This window comes from Anomalospiza imberbis, chromosome 4, assembly GCF_031753505.1.
Source record: "Anomalospiza imberbis isolate Cuckoo-Finch-1a 21T00152 chromosome 4, ASM3175350v1, whole genome shotgun sequence".
Taxonomy (NCBI): domain Eukaryota; kingdom Metazoa; phylum Chordata; class Aves; order Passeriformes; family Viduidae; genus Anomalospiza; species Anomalospiza imberbis.
Window position 1 is genome coordinate 21,227,548 of NC_089684.1, and position 19,660 is coordinate 21,247,207.

General features: G+C 42.2%; 1 protein-coding gene across 13 annotated transcripts in view; it reads left to right on the plus strand.

Moving 5' to 3' along the window:
* Window positions 1-19,660, plus strand: part of DKK2 (dickkopf WNT signaling pathway inhibitor 2) — a 116,635-nt gene that overhangs the window by 67,861 nt on the left and 29,114 nt on the right. For 10 of the 13 annotated variants that reach the window (XM_068187440.1, XM_068187434.1, XM_068187441.1 and 7 more), the window contains 3 exons: window positions 8-162; window positions 3,814-3,945; window positions 8,043-8,251. In XM_068187440.1, coding sequence (XP_068043541.1) covers window positions 3,897-3,945; window positions 8,043-8,251 — 258 coding nt within the window. In that variant the 5' untranslated portion in view covers window positions 8-162; window positions 3,814-3,896. Of the gene's footprint in view, window positions 1-7; window positions 163-3,813; window positions 3,946-5,170; window positions 5,242-7,770; window positions 8,252-19,660 lie in introns of those variants that run through there. The other 3 variants (XM_068187443.1, XM_068187444.1, XM_068187442.1) reach the window with 3 other exon arrangements.

Below are 19,660 nucleotides of genomic sequence, written 5' to 3' on the forward strand. Positions count from 1 at the left end.
TTTTTAGGTATTTTTTAAAATAAAGACAGGGCAAAAATTGAACAGTCATACAGAGAAGGAAGCAACCTCAATTATTTACAAAGCAGAGGGTCTGCTGTTACCTGAGAGTGGGATTATTACAGCCTCTAGATACACCATCCTAGCTCCAAACCCATATATAAGGTAGGTTTGAAAGCCAAAGCACATGAATGAAGATATTTTTACATTTGGTCTTTTATACAGTCTTCAGCTGTGACTGCTGAAGACAACATGAAATCTATTTATCAGACAACATGAAATGAATGTAATAAGCAACTATCAGGTTTTTCAGTCCTTATTATAGCTAAGGTTGCACAATGGTTTCCATTCTAACCCTTTTTAACCTCATAATTTTCTACTGCTTTCATTTCAGAGGAGGCAATTTTCCTTACAGTTATTTTTCTTTGGAAAGTTTGAGTAACTTGGCTCAATATTGCTAAAAATACTGCAAAGAGAATGGGTGTATGTAGGTTTTCTAATTATAGATATTTTTCTTGTTTTAACAACTCTTCAACATATGCAGCTGGGGGAGGGAGAGAGGCTGAAATTTCAGCTATTTCCATATCAAGCCAGCCGCCTTTCTGAGCTACCGCGGATTCATGTTTTGGTTTGTGAGTTGTGATCCTCTGGAAAACCACGTGCTGAGCATTCCCAGTGTAGCTCACTTACATCCTCCCCACGGCTCTTGGTGCTGGGGAAAGCTCTGGTGGGGCCAGCAGCATTCCTGCTCACCCAGAAAATACTGCCTGGCCATTGCTGCTCCTCTTGCTCTACACATGTAGCTGGCCCCCGTCAGCTCCTGTCGGGGAGACTGGGGGGGTTTAGCTTGTAGTCTCCCAGGGGTGGGACCTGCCCCTTCATTGTGTTTGGCTGAAACTTTCCTTTTGGAAAGAACCTCTTTGTCTGATCAGTGCTAAAATATATGTGGCTTTGGGAGCGTGGTCAGGTGGCGTTTAGTTCACTGACATGGTGAAGGTGTTTTGGAGAAAATAATGAAATGACTTGAATTAATTAAGATGACATATTATTGCATTGGCTTTTGAAGCAATGTTTATCAATGGTTATTAATTTTGATGGGCTGGGAGTGCTTTGTCATCCTTCCAAGAAGTTGGTTATTCCTGCTCCAAAGGGTTAATTGTTGTCAGAGAGGCTGATTGAAATCCTGGAGCAACCAAGCTAGTCACAGCACACTGTGTTGTGAATTAACTCTGACACCATCCTGGACTGTTTTAATCAGGAAAAGGAGTTATTTATGAGGAATAACTGTAACATTCAGTACTCATTTTTTCAAAAAATATCAGCAGGAGAAAAAATATAAATAAGGATTTCAAAACAGTTTTATTGCATCATTTGCCTTCCTGCTCACGAGGAGCATGGTGTTAGGAATTAGACCCAAAAATACAGAAATCCAAGGACGTGATATTTCTCCTCCTGTTTCCGTGCCCGGGGTTGCACGCTGTGAGCCTGCCTCTTTCCAGGCTGCGGTTGTGCCTCCTGCTCGGGCTGCAGCTGGAGCCTCCCGTCGCGACTCAGCCGGGTCAGGCGGCAATTACACCAGTGGCTGTGCTTGCTGACAGTTTTGGGGCGAGGGGAACCTTTGGAGAGGAAGAGGTGAGCTGGGGCTGCTTGATGTGGCCAGGCAGACGTCAGCGGGGGGATGCTCCGCAGCCGGGCTCCCGCCAGGGGTGTTGCGGCGGCAGCCAGCGAGCGCTGGCCGGCCTGCTCTCCGAGCTGGCAGTGCCACCGCCGCCAGCACCTCCCTGCGCCACCCCGCCGGGCACCGACAGCGTGTCCCACCGCGCTGCGTCGCAAGGGATGAAGGCGGAGGAGGAGTCTGTCCTCCTCTGGCCGTCTGTCCCAGCATCTGCAGCAGGGTCTCCACGGCGCTCTTGGCTCGCAGGGTTATGGCTGCGGCTTTCACACACCATCTGTCAAGAGGGAAAGAGGAGGAGGAGCAGGGACACGGTTCCTGGGGCAGGAGTCCCAGCTATGGACTTCAGTGCAACGTGGCATAAGCTCTAATGAGGATTTCCTGCATGGTAATATAGAAATGTTACCTGTGGAGGAGAGGCTTGTGGTGGCCATGGGTTGCATTACTGTGGATTTCTGGACACCCACGTCATGGCTTCAGGCCCCAGCTTGTCCTCCGAGGGCTTTGCTGGGGCCACAGTCCCAGACCATGAGATATTTCATGCAAGTGTTGGACTGGGGGCATCCTGTTGCCCTTGGTCCCCATTCCACCCAGTGCCTGCACGCTCTTGCCCTTCTACTACTGTGCAAAGCCTTTTCTGTTGAGAGGGTTTGGTTGCGAGCTAAGTATAAAAATGGTGAAAAAAGGAAATCAATGAACCCAAAAGTCATCCCCAAGGAGATAAGGAAGACAGGGGAAAGGAAGAGATCCTTAATGTACTTTAAAAAAAAAAAAAATTGTTGAGCTGTAGCCTTAGCAAAAACTAGTTATTGTTTGATGGTCCCGATTGAATTTTTTAGTCAGAACTTAAATAAAAGACAGAGTAGGCCCCAGAAGCAGTGCTAGGAGAGATTTGGCTATATCCAAATTGTTAGAGTTTATGTGAGGGGCAATGGAAATTCAGTGCAGCTGGTAAACCCAAAAAATAATAACAAAAACCAATACACCTCTGTGTAATAGAATGTCTTTTGTATGACAAGTATTCCTAAATGCTTTATATAGAATTAAAAACAGATTTAATTTGAAGAACAGGTAATTTTGTTTGTTTAAGGGAAAGAAAAACATAGGACATTAGAGTTAACTAAAGCTGGTGTAAATCAAAAAGGGTTCAACTAAAGTCACATGGCTTAAAGTATAGATGCTGTAAAATGCACAGGATTGTAATCGGGCCCATAATATTTTACATTTACAATGTGTAATTTTGCCCCTTTGGAGCAGGTCAGGTGAAGGATCTCCTCATTACATCCTATTTCCCTTTTGTCTTTAAATTTGGCTTATTAATGTCTTGCATTCCTTCATTTCTTGCTTTTGTCTTGACTTCTGCTAGATTCTGGCCTTTCCAAATATTTCATCTTTTAAAACTTTCAGAGTCAAAGGAGGGGGAAGGGGACAAAAGGTTGCTTTTCTTTTCCATATCTCTCCTGACACCTTCCCCCCACCAAATCCTATTCTCCCCCCAAAAAATGAAAAAAGGCCTGCAATTAACTTAATGGAACTCCCTGGCAAAGAGAAACAAAGAGACAGTAGAAAAGGAGTTAAAATATTGATATTTTTGAATGAAAATACCCCAGATTTGAATAAATTTTATGCCTTTTTTGTCAAGAATTAGTTGAATAACTGGAAGAATTACAAATACAAAACTTTTGTTTGCTTAAGGCCACTCAATTCTCTCATCAAATTTATAAACAAGTTTAATTAAAAGAAACACCAAAGCATTTGTGAAATACAAGTATGTGTTTGAACCATTTAAACCTCCAACATTTGTTCAGGGAATGAATACCAGGTTTAGAAATAAAGAGAATCTCTGTGGTGTGTGTCCTCACCATGGGTGCAAGTGAGACAAATGAAAAACCCTATGTTTCTTACATAAAGCATGCTAGTTTAGCTCGAAAGAGATACAAATGCAGACTTCTGTATTGCAATAAATATGGTTTTTATAATGAAAGGCGAACTGAACACTTGTGACCCGCTGATGTAGTTTTCAGTGTTTGCACTGGAGGTCTCACTGGCATTTAATGAGCGTGGCCCTCTTGGCTGTCAGGCTTCCGTGCCTGGGCTGTAACCAGCTCAGCCTCTCTCTCCTTCTGCCTACTGGAATTCTTCAGGAAGAAACAGCAGTTAATGGGGAACATACCCTGAGTCCAGGGATAAGTCCCACCTCTGGAGGGTCCCAGGAAGATTTGTGGTTATGTATGCAAGGGTGAGGAGCCGATTCAGTTCCTGCAGGATGGTACTTGGTGAGAGATTTCTTGTGACCTTCCCACATGTGGTGTAAGATTTGCCATTGACTCTGGTTTTAGTTGGGTAGTGCTGCTTCCATTATTCTATATGGTTACTTGCAAAGTGTATTTTGGGCACAAAATACTGAATTGCTCTAGATGAGTTCTTGATGTTTCTCAAAACCTAAGCAGCAGTGGCACAGTCATAAATCTGAAAAGCAGAGATGCTTCTTGATATTTTTGCCTCCATAATGTCTTATATAAGTGGTTATTGTGAAATAAGTCTGTGTACAGACTCTGAGGTACATGAGGGCTGCTGAAATGAGAAGCACAGGAAATGTACACATCAGTTTGGAAGTCTGTATTTGACTGGTTTGAAGTAGAAAAGGCATGGGTTGAATGCTAGTTAAAAGTGTGTGTGGGGGGGGAAACAAAACAAAAAAGTCCCCATCAGACTACCAAATAGTTTGTTTCTCTGCAAGTATCACGCTTTTGTTAAGGGGAGAAAAACAAAAGCTCCTCCCTAAGACAGATTTAGTGTCCTGCCCATCTACTTTCTGCAGGTCTTGAGCATCCTGTTGGACTGGCAGCAGCTGCCTTGCAGTGAAGTGGGTTGTTGCTTCCTCTGGAGGAAATGTCTGTCAGGGTAATAAAGCAAAACCCGTTCCCATTTCCTCAGAGATGCTGCGAAATATCTTCCCTTCAGAGCAATGAGTCACACGATAGGTCTTGCCCTGTTCTAAAGTTACCCTTTTCTATTCCCACTAAATTTAAATTTGTGCCCAGAAACTTAGTTGAATACAACTGGCTGATGAACTTCATACTTCAATAAATCTGGACTGATTGACAAAATGAGTTTGGGGCACCTGTTCTGAGATAGCTGAAAAGCTTTGATCATTCCTTCCCAGTTTTCTTCAAATTGCTAAATGTTATGGATATGCAAGGACTTTGTTATTTACATCTAAAGACTTGTAATGTGGTTTGCGTTTTCCATTTATTAATGTAAGTAAAAATTTTAGTAAGGTATGAATAGACATGTAGTTAATTAATTTAGACAGACTCTACTTACTCTCTGATTCTTTAGGTGCTGTGTGCCTCTTTTAATACTGCCCATGTCCCTTTATTTCAAGAAGAGCAGTATGATATTTGCATGAGGTCATTGTATTGTGTTTTTACTGTCATGAATTCTCTTTGCATGTCTCATCAAATTATTTTGTTCTCTGGTGGAAATACTCTAGAAAAAGAAACTCCAGAGGATAATACTCTACCACTGACTTAAAAATTTGTGTTCATTCCTGAGTAAGAGAAGCACAGGTGAGATAAAAGTTTTCCATGACATTACCTATTAGAGGTTTTCCTGTGGGCATGGATAGTTGTTTGCTTTTGGGTTTGGGAGGGCTGAAGCACTATGAGGCCTGTGTGTCAAAAGCCAAGTCAAAAACAATAAAAAAAACCTGGTTTATATCTCACTCCTATGAGGTAGCAAATTCCTTTCTGATTTTTCAGAAACATTTCCTTAAAAATGTCTTCAAGCATTACCAAGGATTAAGTGAGAAAGGTAATTTTAGTTTATTTGAAGCTGCACAAAGATAGAAAAAAAAAGGAAATGCTATGAAGTAGAGAAATTTGAGGGTCTTTTTTTCATTCTTTGCTCTTTGCCAAGCTAAGTACAAAAAAAAATTAAATTTTAATTTTGAACCTAAGTTTTTGAAATCAAGTCCAATAAAATTTCTTCCAGTTTCAAACCCAGTAAACACAAACTCATCTGAAACCTGAGTCAGAGCAAGTGCCATACTCTGCAGAAGAGTTTAAAACTCAGTCTTGGCACTGACATGTCATTTCAGTTGTTCCTTAAAAAAAAAAATATATATATATAGTAGTAATCCCCTGAAGAGATCATTTGATAAGAAAGATAAAATATCCCAAAACGGCCCCAGGAGATGGATTTAAATTCTTTCAAACAATTCTAAGGTTTGAGCTGTGCCTGAAGACACAAATGACTCCATTCTTCACAAGGTGCTCTGTTTAATATAATGCAGCCCACGGGGTTAGGACACATTGCTAGCAGTCACGTGATGCTGGCTAGACAACATTTGACAAACCTTATCCAAGCTGGTGTGGTTCCTGGGGCATTCCTGCAGAGAGCTCCCAAGTCCCCAGCAGGGCTTCTGCTCACTGCGAGGGAGCAGCGGCACTGGAGGCGAAAACGGTGCCTGGCTCCTTTCTGGCTTTTCTTGCCTTGGCAACTGCTGTTTGCACAGCGGTTAATTTAGAATAAATGAAATTTCAAAGCCCACAGTTCTCGTTCCCCCCACTTCTGCTATGTAAAGGGCTAGAGTAAGAGGAAATGATTGATAGATTAGAGGAGGGACCCTCCAGAAGAGGGGAAAAACATGACAATCTCTCCACTGTTTCCAGACAAGGTAATGTTCATGCAAGAACATGTGGGACTGCAAGAGTGCTGTTCCCTTCACCATCTTCTTTGTTCCCTCCACCCCACTTTTACGTGCCCAGGGGAAGGACAAGGGCTTGTAGCTGTTCCATGGCAGTAACTGAGTGCCTCATGGTGATGTTCTCTGCTTCGTTCTAGATCTTTTGCAGGGAGAAGTTAAGAGCTGTACTGTTCTGCTAATTTGATACTCTGTGTCCCTGTATACCTTCCTGTTTCTGAAACACGCTGTTTTGGTGCTGCAGCGAGGTGAGGTGTTGGATGGTGTGGGTGTAGTTCGTAGCAGTGGATTTTTTATTACAATCAGATGTGTGCGAATGCCAAGGAAATGGAGAAGGTGGATACGAAGAAAGTATCTTAGGTTGATGTTGGCACTGTAGTACTGAGAAGGGGCAGGTGGAAGAGTGCAGCTACTCGGCTGGACGTGCCCTTAACTTGGACATCGCTGGCTCGGGCAGCATGTTCGGCAGGGTTCGCTGGCCGGCCCCGCGCCCTCCCAGCTCTGCGGGTATGACGGGCTTTGCGCGTCCGAGCGATTCGGGGAACTGGGGCATCTCGACACACGTCCCAGTGCGGCAGCCCGGTGTCGGGGAGGGGGTCGGCGGGACTGAACCCCCGGCGGGGCTGGGCGCGGCAGCGGCCGCAGCCGGGAGCGGGGCACACCCGGCCCGGGCTGACCCCGCCGCAGAGAGGGAGAACCCGCCAGGCTCGGGGAAAGGGGGGACGGAAGGTGCTGCGCTGCGTGCCCCAGCCCGGGATGGGGATTGCGGGCTGCGGAGGGGCAAGCGAGAGACTTCGATACCACCGAGTGCGGGGGGCAGCAGCGCAGGAAGCCCGACGGGGGCTCTGCCTCCCCTCTCGGCTCCCGGCGCTCCCGCCGCGAGTGGGGCCGGTCCCGGGGCTGCCCCGCCGCCGGATGCCCAGAAACCCTCGCCCCGCACCGGCCGGGCTGCAGGAGGAGGAGGAGAGGAGGAGGAGGAGGAGGAGGAAGAGTAGGAGGAGACCGGGCGCTTTCACTCCTGCTGACTGCTGAGGCAAAAGGCAGAAAAAGGAGGAGGGGAATAAAAAGTAAAGAGGGGGGAGAGAGAGTGAAAGAAAACTAAGCCCAGCTTTTGCCGGTGCTGCTTGGATTGGATCTGGTTTGAGTTTCCTCTCTGCTGGCTTGAGCAGCAAGAGAAGGAGGAGTGGGGGGAAGTAACTCGCTCACTCTTCCTCTGAAGCTTTAGCAAACGTGCTGGTGCCTGTGCTGGTGGGGAGCTGCCCGGGTGCAGTTTCCTTGCAGCTTATTGCTCTCAGTTTCTAGAGAACTGCCTGGACTTCTCGAGGACCTGGAGGAAAAAGGCATCACAGACCTGACAGTTGCTCACTGCCTATAGACTTGTCACATTTTTTTTTTTTTTTCCTAGGGAATTCTTTTTTAAAAATATTTTTCTCCCGTGTCTCAGAACAGCAGTTCCTTGGGTGGCTCTGAAATCCGTTGCTTCCTTAACAACTTCGGGAGATATTTTTAAAAACTTTTCCCCCCGTCTCTTCTGTTTTCATAGCCAAAAAAAAAAAAAAAAAAAAAAAAAAAAAGAAAAAAGGAGGAAAAAAGATAATCCTTTTGGGGGAGGGGAGATGATCGTGCTGATGTGGAATAAGTGCTCCTGCTGTCTCCTCTTACTAGCCGCGGTCCTGATCGTGGAGAGCTCCCAGCTAGACAGCTCCAGCTCCAAGGTGAACTCCATCAAGTCCACCCTGATGGGGGAGGCTCCCACTCAGGCAACCAACAGATCTGCAGGCATCCACCAGGGACTGATGCTTGCTAGCAGTAAGAAGGGCAAAATGCTAGAGCAGATGGGAAAACCTCCCAAGCACTATCACCGCCAAGGAGAGGTAGGACATCGCTTCATTGCTTGAGTGTCTGTCCGTGTGCTGTATGTAAATAATTGCTAGTCTTCCCCCTCACATTCTTTTCAGAGCTTTAATGTGCTAAATTAATTAATTTACTTCACTGGGCTTTCCTGGGACAATATAATCTCATAATAGATGTTAAGAGCTGTGCAAGTGGGAGGTTTAAACCATTCGTCTTTCTTTGTACGGTTAATAACTGATGGAAGAAAGAGCAATTTAAAAAACTATCATCTTCAGCATTTCTTTTTTTGACTCCTTCAAAAGGCTGCCAGAAGCAAAGGAAGAAATTTCTTGTTAACTCTCAAGACAGTAAATGAGTTGAATTTGAATAGGTGAGGAAAATTTGAACATGAAGTAAAAATTCACAGCAGTGTAACAAACTTGGTTTTAGAAATCGCACCTGGCAAATTGATTTCTGGTATCTTTATTCTTGGTGAGAGTAAAAAAGCGTGCTATCCCTGTGGTATACTTTAAGATACAGTCCTTTGGGTAATAAGACAGATAACCAATTCTAGGTTCCTTGTCCAGAATATGCTCCAGTGATTGTGGAAGTTTTGTTTGGTTATGAGAGTTTGAATGTAAAGAAGATAGAAAAGGTTATAGAAAAAGAAAAGAAAGTTAAGGGAAAAAAACCTCAACACCCTGACTTGCTTGTGCAGTCTTCTTTCCTCTCTACCCTGCCTGGAAACTTGCGAGTCTGATAGAAAATAATCTTCATTCAACTGTCTTTGCACTAAACTCTAAAGCAGCATTTTAAGTCATTGATCCTGTTCTTCCCTCTCAAGTCTTAACTTGGATGGTATGAATGTTGCATGTTGTGATGTTGAAAGAGGTGGACTTCTTCAGAAAATGTAGGTTTTATTGGGTATTATTAGTATCTCTAAATACAGCTGCTTTTCATAAGCAACAGTGTAGCCGCAAGAGAGCTGCCAACATTCAGCACTAAAAAGGCAAAATACTCAATGACTGAAGGGTCTGTACTTGCTTAAATTTTCCTTATAGCAACAGAGAAGCTGAAAATTCAAGTAATCCACTGAATTTGCTAAAATGTTTCACATCAGCTTCCTAATAATTGCATGTCATAATTTGGTTTTGTGTGCAGGCATAGTAACAATAGTGGTAGTTTTGGTTTTTTTTATGTGAGAAATTTCCAAGCTTTCTTTCCCTAGCCGCTCAACTGCTTTATAATTTACCCAGAATTTGGTTGCCTCTCCTTACCTCTAAGCAAAGTTTAGCAAGAGATGCTGTGATGAGATTTCATATTACTAAAGTACTGTGCTCTTCTCTAGTTCACATTTTACTAATTACAATTACATTACTATGTTGAATCACCTTGAGGAGATAGAGGTGCCCCATGCACCTTCTTATACATTCTCCTTGGATTTTCTTTTGTTTTCAACGTATTCACAAAATGTCCAAATACAGGTCCTATTTTCCTGCTGAGTGTTAGCAGTCTCATGAGTTTTGTGAGTCTGTGCTGCCCAGCTTTTGCCTTTTGGAGAAGTCTTGCCACCTTTCCCTGTGTACAACATCCTCGGCGCTTCACTGTGTATTCAGCACAATGCTGAGACTAATTGATTATAATTCACCCAGTTCCTGAAAAACGATTTGTGCTACCCACTGGTTGTATTTGCAAGATTTGCCCCTAACTTGCCAGCCTAGACTGGGATTTTTGGGTGCTTCTAGTTACTGGTATGAACTTACAAGGCACACTTCAAGTGAGAGACAGCACTGTAAGTATCTGTAGTGGTAGAAGAGGCATCATGAATATTAAGGTTTCATGTTTGTAGCATAAGGAAAAACCCCCAGAGAATTGATGGCTGTGACTCCCAGGGAGTGAAGCCTGACCTCCCATCAAGGGCTGTCAGCACTGAATTTACCCTCTCTCCCTGAGATTCTGTCCCCAGATCCTGCATGGCCTCACACAGATGTATGTGAAAATGACACAGATTTGCTCCCAATAATTCTGGATGCTACTTTTGGCCATCTGCCTGAAGCAACACAGTTAATGCAGAATTGCAATAAAAAGAAGAAAAAAAGGGAAAAGACAAGGAAAAGAAAATGAAAGAGAAGAAAGAAAAAAAGGAAAGTGAAAAAAAGAGAAGAAAAGAGAAAAAGAATATCTTTTGTGAAAATATTTTCTCTTTGGTGATACTTCCAGCTGTAGGGCTTGTAAGCCGCTGCGTTTTTTAACCGTGGTGTCATGCATATCAACCAATTAAGACATGACATTTTCATAATCTTTTTTGAAGTACTCTCTTATTAGGTTAGTACTTAATTTGTTTAGATTATGGGACTTTGCACTGAAGTTTACCATGCCACTTGCAGAAGAGCGGGCTTATGCATTTCTTTCTAAAACAATCTGTTGAATTAGTGGAATTTGTAATGTCTCATAAGTAAGAGTATCTTTTATATCTTGGCAACATTAGATGGTGAGTTGAGTGTCTTGTTTACAACTCGGAAATAGTTTTAATAAGGACCAAGGATATGCATGTTAAAGAAAAATTAATAGAATTTTGCTGTTGTGAGGTCTCTGAGCTGTGCTTTCAGGTCTGCACATACATGTGGTGAAAATCACCAAAACTGATGAAAGGACCATCGGCTGACAACCTATTTGCTTTTCAATTATGTTAATTCTCAGGACTAGGAGCAACTTGGGAGTGTTTAATCAGCAATAAATCAAGCGATACAATAGTTCATGGCTTATCTGGAGTGTTGATGTTTTTCAGCTGGTAGTTACAGTGCTTCTGCCCAGAAAGGGAAGATCCAGCGCTCTTTTGTCAGGCAAAGTTCCAGTTTAAATTAATGAAAATACTCACATGAGCAAAGCAAATTGATCCAGCTTTCAGAGACACTGGCGGGGCAAATGTGAATTTTAGTAAGACTTAACATTTTTATGTCTTTCTGAGGAATATTATTTATTTTCTGGTCTTATTCCCTTTACTGCCTTGGATCAGCAGAGAATGAGAAGCACTGATGTGCTAAATCAGTGAGATTTCATTCTCTTCACTGTTCTTTACTGTCACTGCTGCTTTTCCTTTTCTACAATCTGTTAGTGTTTCCCCAGTTTCACAGAGAATCATAAAGTGTCTACAGCATTTGCACAAGGGAAAAATATGCTCAAAAATAGTACTGTACAATGCATGCTAATCTAGGTTACTTTGGGGGTGGGGGAGGGGGGAATCTGGATTATATACTGTCAGCTATTTATTTCCTTTCAAAACTTGACTTAGAAAAATGCTTCCAGGGACATCCAACACCTCAGTTCCATGACCTGTCTGTGAAAGTATCCTGGAGATATCCCCTCTCTAGGAAAATATGATACAGTGAACAGGTCATAATTGACAGTGAAGATAGATTAGATTTTCTGTGTGTTAGCTATAGCTGCCACTGTGTTTGGGTGAGGTCTCCCATGTGAGTGTTATAGCTCAGCTATAGAGATGCAACCTGAAAGGAAAAATAGAACATACTGTAGGGTGCTTGAAAGGCATAGCCATTCCACAGATTCCTGGTTGATGACTTTGTAGCCTCTTTAATTAATTTCACCATCTTTTAGACTTCTTGCCTCTGGGTTTTAGTCCCCTCTCTCCTCTGAGACCTGTCCCCTCTGTCAGTGTTGGGGTTTGCATGCCGTCACACTCAATCACCTGTAATGGTCTGGTAGGCTGTGACCTACCAGACTTTATTTCCAGCTGTTTTTCTTCTTTAATCTATGGGTGCTATTATCTTCTTCCCTTCCCACCTCCTGGCCACAAGCTGTCATTTCAGCTTATTCCCCAGCAAAATGTGTCTCTCATTCTCTTTGTCCCTTTGCTGCATAGCTGTTTGAGTTTGTGCTTCCCATTGAGTCTTTCCCTTCCCCAGGAACATAATGGGAGCAGTAGCAATGAAGGGAAGAACTGGGACATCCAGTAGAGGGAACTGGCACATCTGTGGGGCTGACTAAGAGATAATGAGTTCTGGAAAAGGGAGAGAAGAGTGAAAAGCTGGGACAAGTTTTAGTCCTGCAGAGGCACAACAGACAGCTATCAGATAAACCTTAGTATTCCAAATGTACTCAGTTTAATGTTAAGATGTGTTTATTTTTTTTTTTTATTCTATTGCAGTTTGAGCTAAGATGTTTGAGACCACAGGAGCCAAACCAAAGAGGAATTTATTCAAATGACTAATTTGATACTGATCTCATAACTATTAATGCATGGACATACATGTGTTTCTTGGACAAGACATAGTTACCCACAAGGACTTGCTAGAAAATGTTTGGATGATGTTTTGTAGCGAGTAAAACAGCATGAGATGTAGTAATTGAATGCAGTGCCCTGACAATGTTACAATAAAATGTACCAAAGACACCAAAAATGTAACCACAATATCTTAAATAGCTAGCAACCAAGACAGCAAAAATTATTTCTTCATGGGATTAAAAAGAAATTAATTTAAATAGCTAGAAATTACATCCAGCAATAGCTGCCTTTTATTTATTTATTTTATTTTAAAAAATACAGAATTGCTAAATCTGCAGAGGCCACCAGAGAATTAATTCTTTGCTCTTACTGTTTGGTGTTAGAAATATGGGTGACTTATTGGTTTACTGGCAACAGTCTTGCTAAATAACCTACTGCCTTCCCTCTTAATTGCAAAAAATAGGGTGCAGGGTATTATCTCCTTCCTGGGTCATGCTTGGTGTCCCCTTCAAATTGTTATTGTTATAATATAGAGCAAAAGCTCCTGTAAAGCAGCTTTGCTACAAGTATTTCCTATTAGCTTTGCAGCAATGCTTAGAAAATTTCTAGAACTGTGATGTGCTGCTGGGTGTGCAAGTACTTAGGAAGAGTCAGTGTCTGTATGGAAAGTCTGTCAGAGCTTAATGACAGCACAGAAGATGATGAAGCATGATTCCATTTTCCCCTCAGAAAAGTGAGTCTGATTAACTCATTATGTTTGATTAACTGATGCTTTGCAGATGCAAATATAGCACAAGTTTAATTTTGATCTTAATTATCTCAACACCGGATGTATCTTGCAAGCACTTCGTATCTCATGGCTTGTCAATAGAGCCTTTGGTCCTTTTACACTTGTACTTACAAATGCCTCACCCTGGAAATGTCGTTCAGGAGGAATTTAGCTCTGCAAAGGAGGAGCCCCCTGAAGCTTCTGCTTCTGTTTGGTTTTCCACCATGGCTTTCCTCTCCAGGTTTTGTATATCTGCTTATTTTTTTAAGTATATCCAAACAAGTTTTAGATATATGTAAAAATGTGAATTTAGAGAACACCTTCAAAACAGAGAGCTTTCCCTCCTGCATGTGCTTGCCAAGGTCCCTACCGAGTTCATGCTACCGCCTGTGTGCACACAGTGGTTGTGGCTGGCAGGAATCAGGGTGTGGTAGGACACACGTGGAGCCAGCAGCCCCTGCTTGGCCCATCATTGCCATGGGGCTTGTCACCATGTCCTGTGGAGTTTTGTGTTGGTTTCAGCACCACAGTCATGAAATGTTTAAGATGGATTTAAGGAGCTGAAGTCTGTATGACACCGCAGACTTGGTGGAGAAAGGTAGAAGCCACCATTCTGCTCTTCCTGCACTGGTAAAATTCCAAGTGTATTAAGAATTTTTTATTTATTCCCTTTTTTAGTGAACTGAAGATAATTCTTTTGAAATCTTTGTCTTTTACTGCTGTGTCCTAGGTGGTGTTTCTGGTACTTTTAGGTTGAAACCTCTAGGAAGTTTCTATGAGCTTAATATCCATGGATGTGAAAGGCCAATACAAAAGCAAAGAAGATCAGAAGGTTTGCTTTGCTACTCTTTTAAAATGAATTTTGCCTGCAAAAGTTTATATTTTCATTAGAGACCATGAATTTCATCTTGTCTTTTTTTCACCAAGTACAGGATGTGCACTGACAGTGTGTGTCCCCAAAACATCAATTTTATTCAGTGTAACTTTTTTCCTTTTTGTCTGAAGGTCAAATTTATTCTAATGGAAATTGTAATGAACATCAAGCAATTTTCAAATGTAATGAAATGTGGAAATAGATTATTTATGGTATTTCCAAGCTAATTGCAGAATCCTTTGCTCTAGAATGGGCTACAGAAAGTAGTGTTAGAGAGTGAGCAGCATGGCTTAAAAGGATACATATGTTTATACTAAAGAACAGCATAATACTAAATCACAGCAATCTTCAAATAAAATAATGAGTTTTGTTCATCTTGGTTACAGTTTTTTGGGGATAGGTCTTAAATCCATCGATGATTTATACATTTGTGTTCACACAAACAGAACTTGAGTTATGAAAATAAATGGAATACAAACACAGTGGGAACATGGAGTTCGCTCATTCAGCAGCTATTTTGTTCTTACTAACGGAAAGAGCAGAGCATTGCTACAGAAAAGAAAAAAAAAGCTTAAAAGTTGTTGGGTTTCCCCCCCTCCTCAAAGCACATAAGCACACAGTTCAGCCCCTTGGGACTTTCTTAAAGCTAAGCTTTGATATGATTGAATTTTCATATGCATAGTAATGAATCTTTGAGACATGCATGTTGCACATGTGTAGTACAAATGGCACTGGTTTAACATTTTTAGCAGTAAGCAAAGGCAGACTGCTCTGCACATGCTTGGGAATGAGGTGTTGCTTCACTCTGCAAGCCCTCTGCCTCATTCTCTGTGCATCATGTAAGTGTGAACCAGGCTGTGCATGCTTTTAAAAGCATATTTATCGGTCCAGTGAATGAGAGGACAGGGTTCAGTTCTACGTGTTTTGGCAGCTTGCCTTGAGTAAAGCAGTGACTTGCTGTCAGCATGATCTCCTCTCTGCAGTCTGAAATGACTACAATGGAGATCTCTTAAAGGAACTGCGAACACAATGCATTGATGTTGCAGCAGGAAACTTTTATTCTTGGAATCTCATTCTTAACTGCAACAGCATCAGGGAAAGTAATGCATCTGGTGGGGGAAGATGTCCTTTACTTTTCCTTTTGCACAGAGCAAGGTAGGCTAGTTTTTGGGGGTTTTTGCTATATGTTCCTACAGAAAATGGTGCACCTCTTCTGGGCAGTCTGAAAAGATACCAAACTGGACATTCTGCTGTGGCTTGACCTGTCAGGATTAGTACGTACTGCAGTGTATTTGCCATATTTCTTTGTTTCTTTCCTTTTGGCTTGAAAATTAGAGCCCAGAGCCCTCCCACCCAGTTTGTTATGGACTCAGGATGCTGTTTTCTACCTCAAAAAATAAAAGTTTGTGTTTCTTTCTATCTTCTGGGGTTTTAGGTTGCCCACACAGTGACTGAGCTATGAGTATTTTAGTCTCCCTATGGTAAGAGTATTGGGTGTGTACTTCCTTTCTTTTTCAAACATCATCTCCCTGTCATTCTTCAGGAGGGAGGGAAGACAGTACGTATCAAATGGTCATGTTTCACCAGACCTGCCATTCTTAAATTTCAGTTTATCATCCACTGAGGTAGCAATAATGACACCATCTGGCTCATATAACCAACCACTCTGTGTGAACTGAACACTATGGGGTTGCCCAGCAAGACTGAAAGTTGTTTTTTCAGACCTGTTCAGTTGCTCTTACTCCCAACAAGGCTAAATTTCCATTTGTATATTTTTCATAACCAATTCCTGTGGTAGGGGGAGAGAGTGTGGGTGTAGGTCAGAATTCAGGAACGGAAATTTTGGGAACCAAGGAAGGACCATGAAAACAGGAGGTTGCCATCCTCTCTCTACACTTTCTCCATATGGAGCCAAATGTTGTTGTTGCCTCATGTCATCTTACAGGTAAAGAGAAAAACTGCCTAGGCTTAGAAGTCTACTTTATAGTTTGGTGGTAGTACTAAACTGCTTAGCTGCATACAACGTTTTGTAATTGTTTAAATAAATACAGAGTTTTTAAAATGCTCTTTAGGAATGCTTGTAAACTTCTGTGCTTGGATTTGTCCCCATTGCTATCTTCCAGACATCCCACTCCTCGCCAGGAAAATGGCTTTTTAACGAGAAGAATACTCTGGAAATTACTTTCTGAGAGGGTCCTGGCCACAGCAGCTGCAACAAATTGCCACTGAACTTCAGTCCCAATTGTTTCTTATTGCTAAAAGGATAAGTGACCAAGTGAATACTTGTATTATAACTTCACGACAGCTTATTAAGTATCGAAGTGTAGTGTGTGATCTTGTCTAACCAGAAGATTAAGGTTTTCTCTGCAGAGAAAAATTTCTCTCAGACTTTGTACTGATGCTTAAGCTGCAAGAGGGTGAGAAAGTCCTGCCAGTCCCAAACTGTTCTGTGGTTAGGCTGGTTTAGGATTTTCCTCTGCTGGGGCTGGTCAGTGATGTCAGCGCAAGCAGAGCTACAACAGTATGAGGCAGCTGAGAAGTCACAGCACCGCAATCCATTACACGTTGGTCTACCTCCTGCTGAGGAAACAAGTCCATGGGGAGCATTTCCTGAGCAAGAGGGTTTTGAGTAGCAGCACAGCTTCAGCATAGCTCAGATTATGCTAACTGGGACACATTTTTGGCGTGATTTTCCAAATAAACAACACAGAGCCCAGGAAGGTCAGTAAAGGATGGAGGAAAACCTTGACATGGTACAGGAGGCATGCTTGTGTCCTTGAGCAGGATTTGCCACCTGGAAAGCAGGTGCAGATCTGCTTGCCCTCCTCTCAGTCTCTCTGCTCTGACTTTGAGGATCCCTCCTTCCCCAGATATGCTGGCCTCACTGCTGTAGCTTTGGGGCTTGGGTTTGGTTTTGTCCAATGCATTTTAAAGGATGATGCCTTTTCTTAAGCACTATCCTCTCAAGTTATCAGTGAAGAATAGATAAGAAAATCTTTATTTCAGGCACACATGTGCACTCCAGGTGTGAAGGGAACTCTTGAACTGTTTATGAGTGCACAAAGCCCCATGAACAAAGAGGGCAGAAAGAACGTTGTCATTTTAAGGAAAAGTATGTTTTAAGGCCCTGTTAAAAAATAAAGCCAAAACAGAGCTGCAAATGGGCTGCAGATTGTCTGTGTAAGAGGGATTAGCACTCTGAAAATCTCTGATAGGCTTGTGCCACAGACAGTCCCAGTTAGCCAAGATGCTATTTTGACAATGGAGGAGGTATCCACTGTCAGGCTCTTGTCTTGGAGAGTTACCCACAAAATCCTCTTCCAACAGTCATACACAGGTGAGCAGGATAGCACTGCCTTAACTCTGTTTTAAAGGTTTTAGGTGACTAGAAGACAATGACATTGTATAAAAGGCGTGATAGTGGGGTGTGAGTTCCAGATCTGGGTGCCCTTGTCACTTTTAAGTTTGGTGGGGTTGAAGTCTGTTTTACTGTTAAAGGGTCAGAAGGGTCAAGGATGGTTAAAATGAGAGAAAACACATTACTTTAACAGCCATGTGAAGATATCGTAATGTGTTTGAAACAGCTTTCAGGTACACTGAGGGTAGCATCCATAATGGTGGTGACCATTCAGTACCCAAACAAAAGTGATGTAACTCACTCCCCTCCAGCACTGTTTTCCAGCAGATGCACCAGAAAAATTTGGCCATAGACACAAGTTCATGCTGCCAGAAATGCTACACTTTATCTCTTTGCTCTGCAAAATATGCTGCTGTATTGCCCTTCTTATCCAAAAAGTGCCACACACTTCTGCACAGAAAGCCATCTCAAAGGTTTGGCCCTGTTTACTGACAGGATGAGTCTGAAATGTATTTATGTACCTAACTCGTTGAACGTTTTCAGCGGGAATTAGGTTCTGCATGAATTTAGGGAGTGTAGTCATGGTCTTTTCCATGCACAAGAGAAATTCAGAGGAAGTCATCTGTCTGAGACTTGGTGCAAGGCATGCTCAGGGACAAGGACCTCTCTTCTCTTTCATCACCTATGTAAGCTAGTCCAAGTTTGGTCATCAGAATAATTTGTTATAACCATTATTACAGAAAAGTTTAATCAGAAAAATTTATGCTGTTCCCTCAATGATGAAATAATTATATAAAAAATCACTTATAGATCATATCTAAAGTGGCAGACATGGTTATGCCGGCCCTTCTCTCTGGGTTACAGTCTTTATCCAGAGTAACTTTTTTCTTAAACCAGCTTGGGTTTTTTTATTGTTGGTTTGTTTTTTTTTTTTTTTCCTGTAAAACTGGACATAAATGCAGAGATGTTGCAAGGAGAGCTGTAGTGCTTGTCTTTAATGAGCTTCTTCCTGACCCACCCTGTGTAAAGCAGTTGACACATCATGTGTTGTGCAGCTGGGACGGCTACCCTGGCATATATCTCTGATATGTGAACGTTTTGACTTTGGCCTTCTGGAAGCACTGGTCCCATGCTGCTCTCCAGAGTCGTGTTTAAGTCATTTCCCAGATACTGTGGATATAGGGCCGGTAGGAGCAAAAGCCGAAGTGGAATTCATGAGTACAGATTTAGCTGATTCTGTGAAAACAGATTGCACAACACAGACTGACAGTTTCTGGATTTGATTTTCTCTCTTTCCTTGGTTTGACCTCCAGTGCTCCTTCTGTCAGCTGGTCAGTATTTGGTTCTGAAGTTGTAGAGTTTGTGTGTTGTGTGTGTGAATGTTTTGTTGTTGGTTTTTTTTTCAATTTTTTTCTGGGGTTGTTGTTTTACTTTTGCAATATAGCCCTTTAAATTTGAATTTTACCCCTTGATCAAAGGGCAGGCTGGTTTCTGTGAGACAGCAGCTGGAGGACTTGAAGGATGCTGAGGTGGTGAAGGGGTGAAATTCAGGCGGGGTGATCTACACCTCTGAACAATCTGAGCAGACAAGAGCAGTTGTGGACAAAGTTCATGCCCTATCAGTGGAAAAATGCACATCTCTGTCCCTGTAGTATGGGGAGCTCAGCTGCTGCTGATGCTCTTGACTCTACTGGAAGTGTTTGTTCTTGTATGCTTTGACCATTTGTTAGTAAAATGGTCGCTGCTTTTCCTTTTGATCCCTTCTGTCCCAAATGACCCTATTGTCAGGAAACCAATTTAATGAGTAGGTACTAGAGGACATTTTGAGAACATTTGCATCTTCTGAAGTTCATTTTAATGGTATGTTTCACATTAATATTTTTCAGAACAAAAAAATCTCTAATGCTCTTCTGTCCTGACAACATGTGTGAGGCTGAGGCTTCCTTCTTCCTCCCAGCCTACCTCACAAAACACTCTCTCAAAACACAGCCTTAATCATATTTGCAAGTAACATGTCAAAGTTAATATTTCAAAACAGCATTTTTTATCAGACTAATGACAGATCAAAATCAAATTACCCCACCTTTGCTCTTCAAATACTTGTGCCAATGGAGCTATAGCTCAAGTACAAAAACTTTAAAGAAACGGAATTGCCAAGGTATAACCCATTTTGTAACTGATTAGAATAACTGATATTTGATCAAAA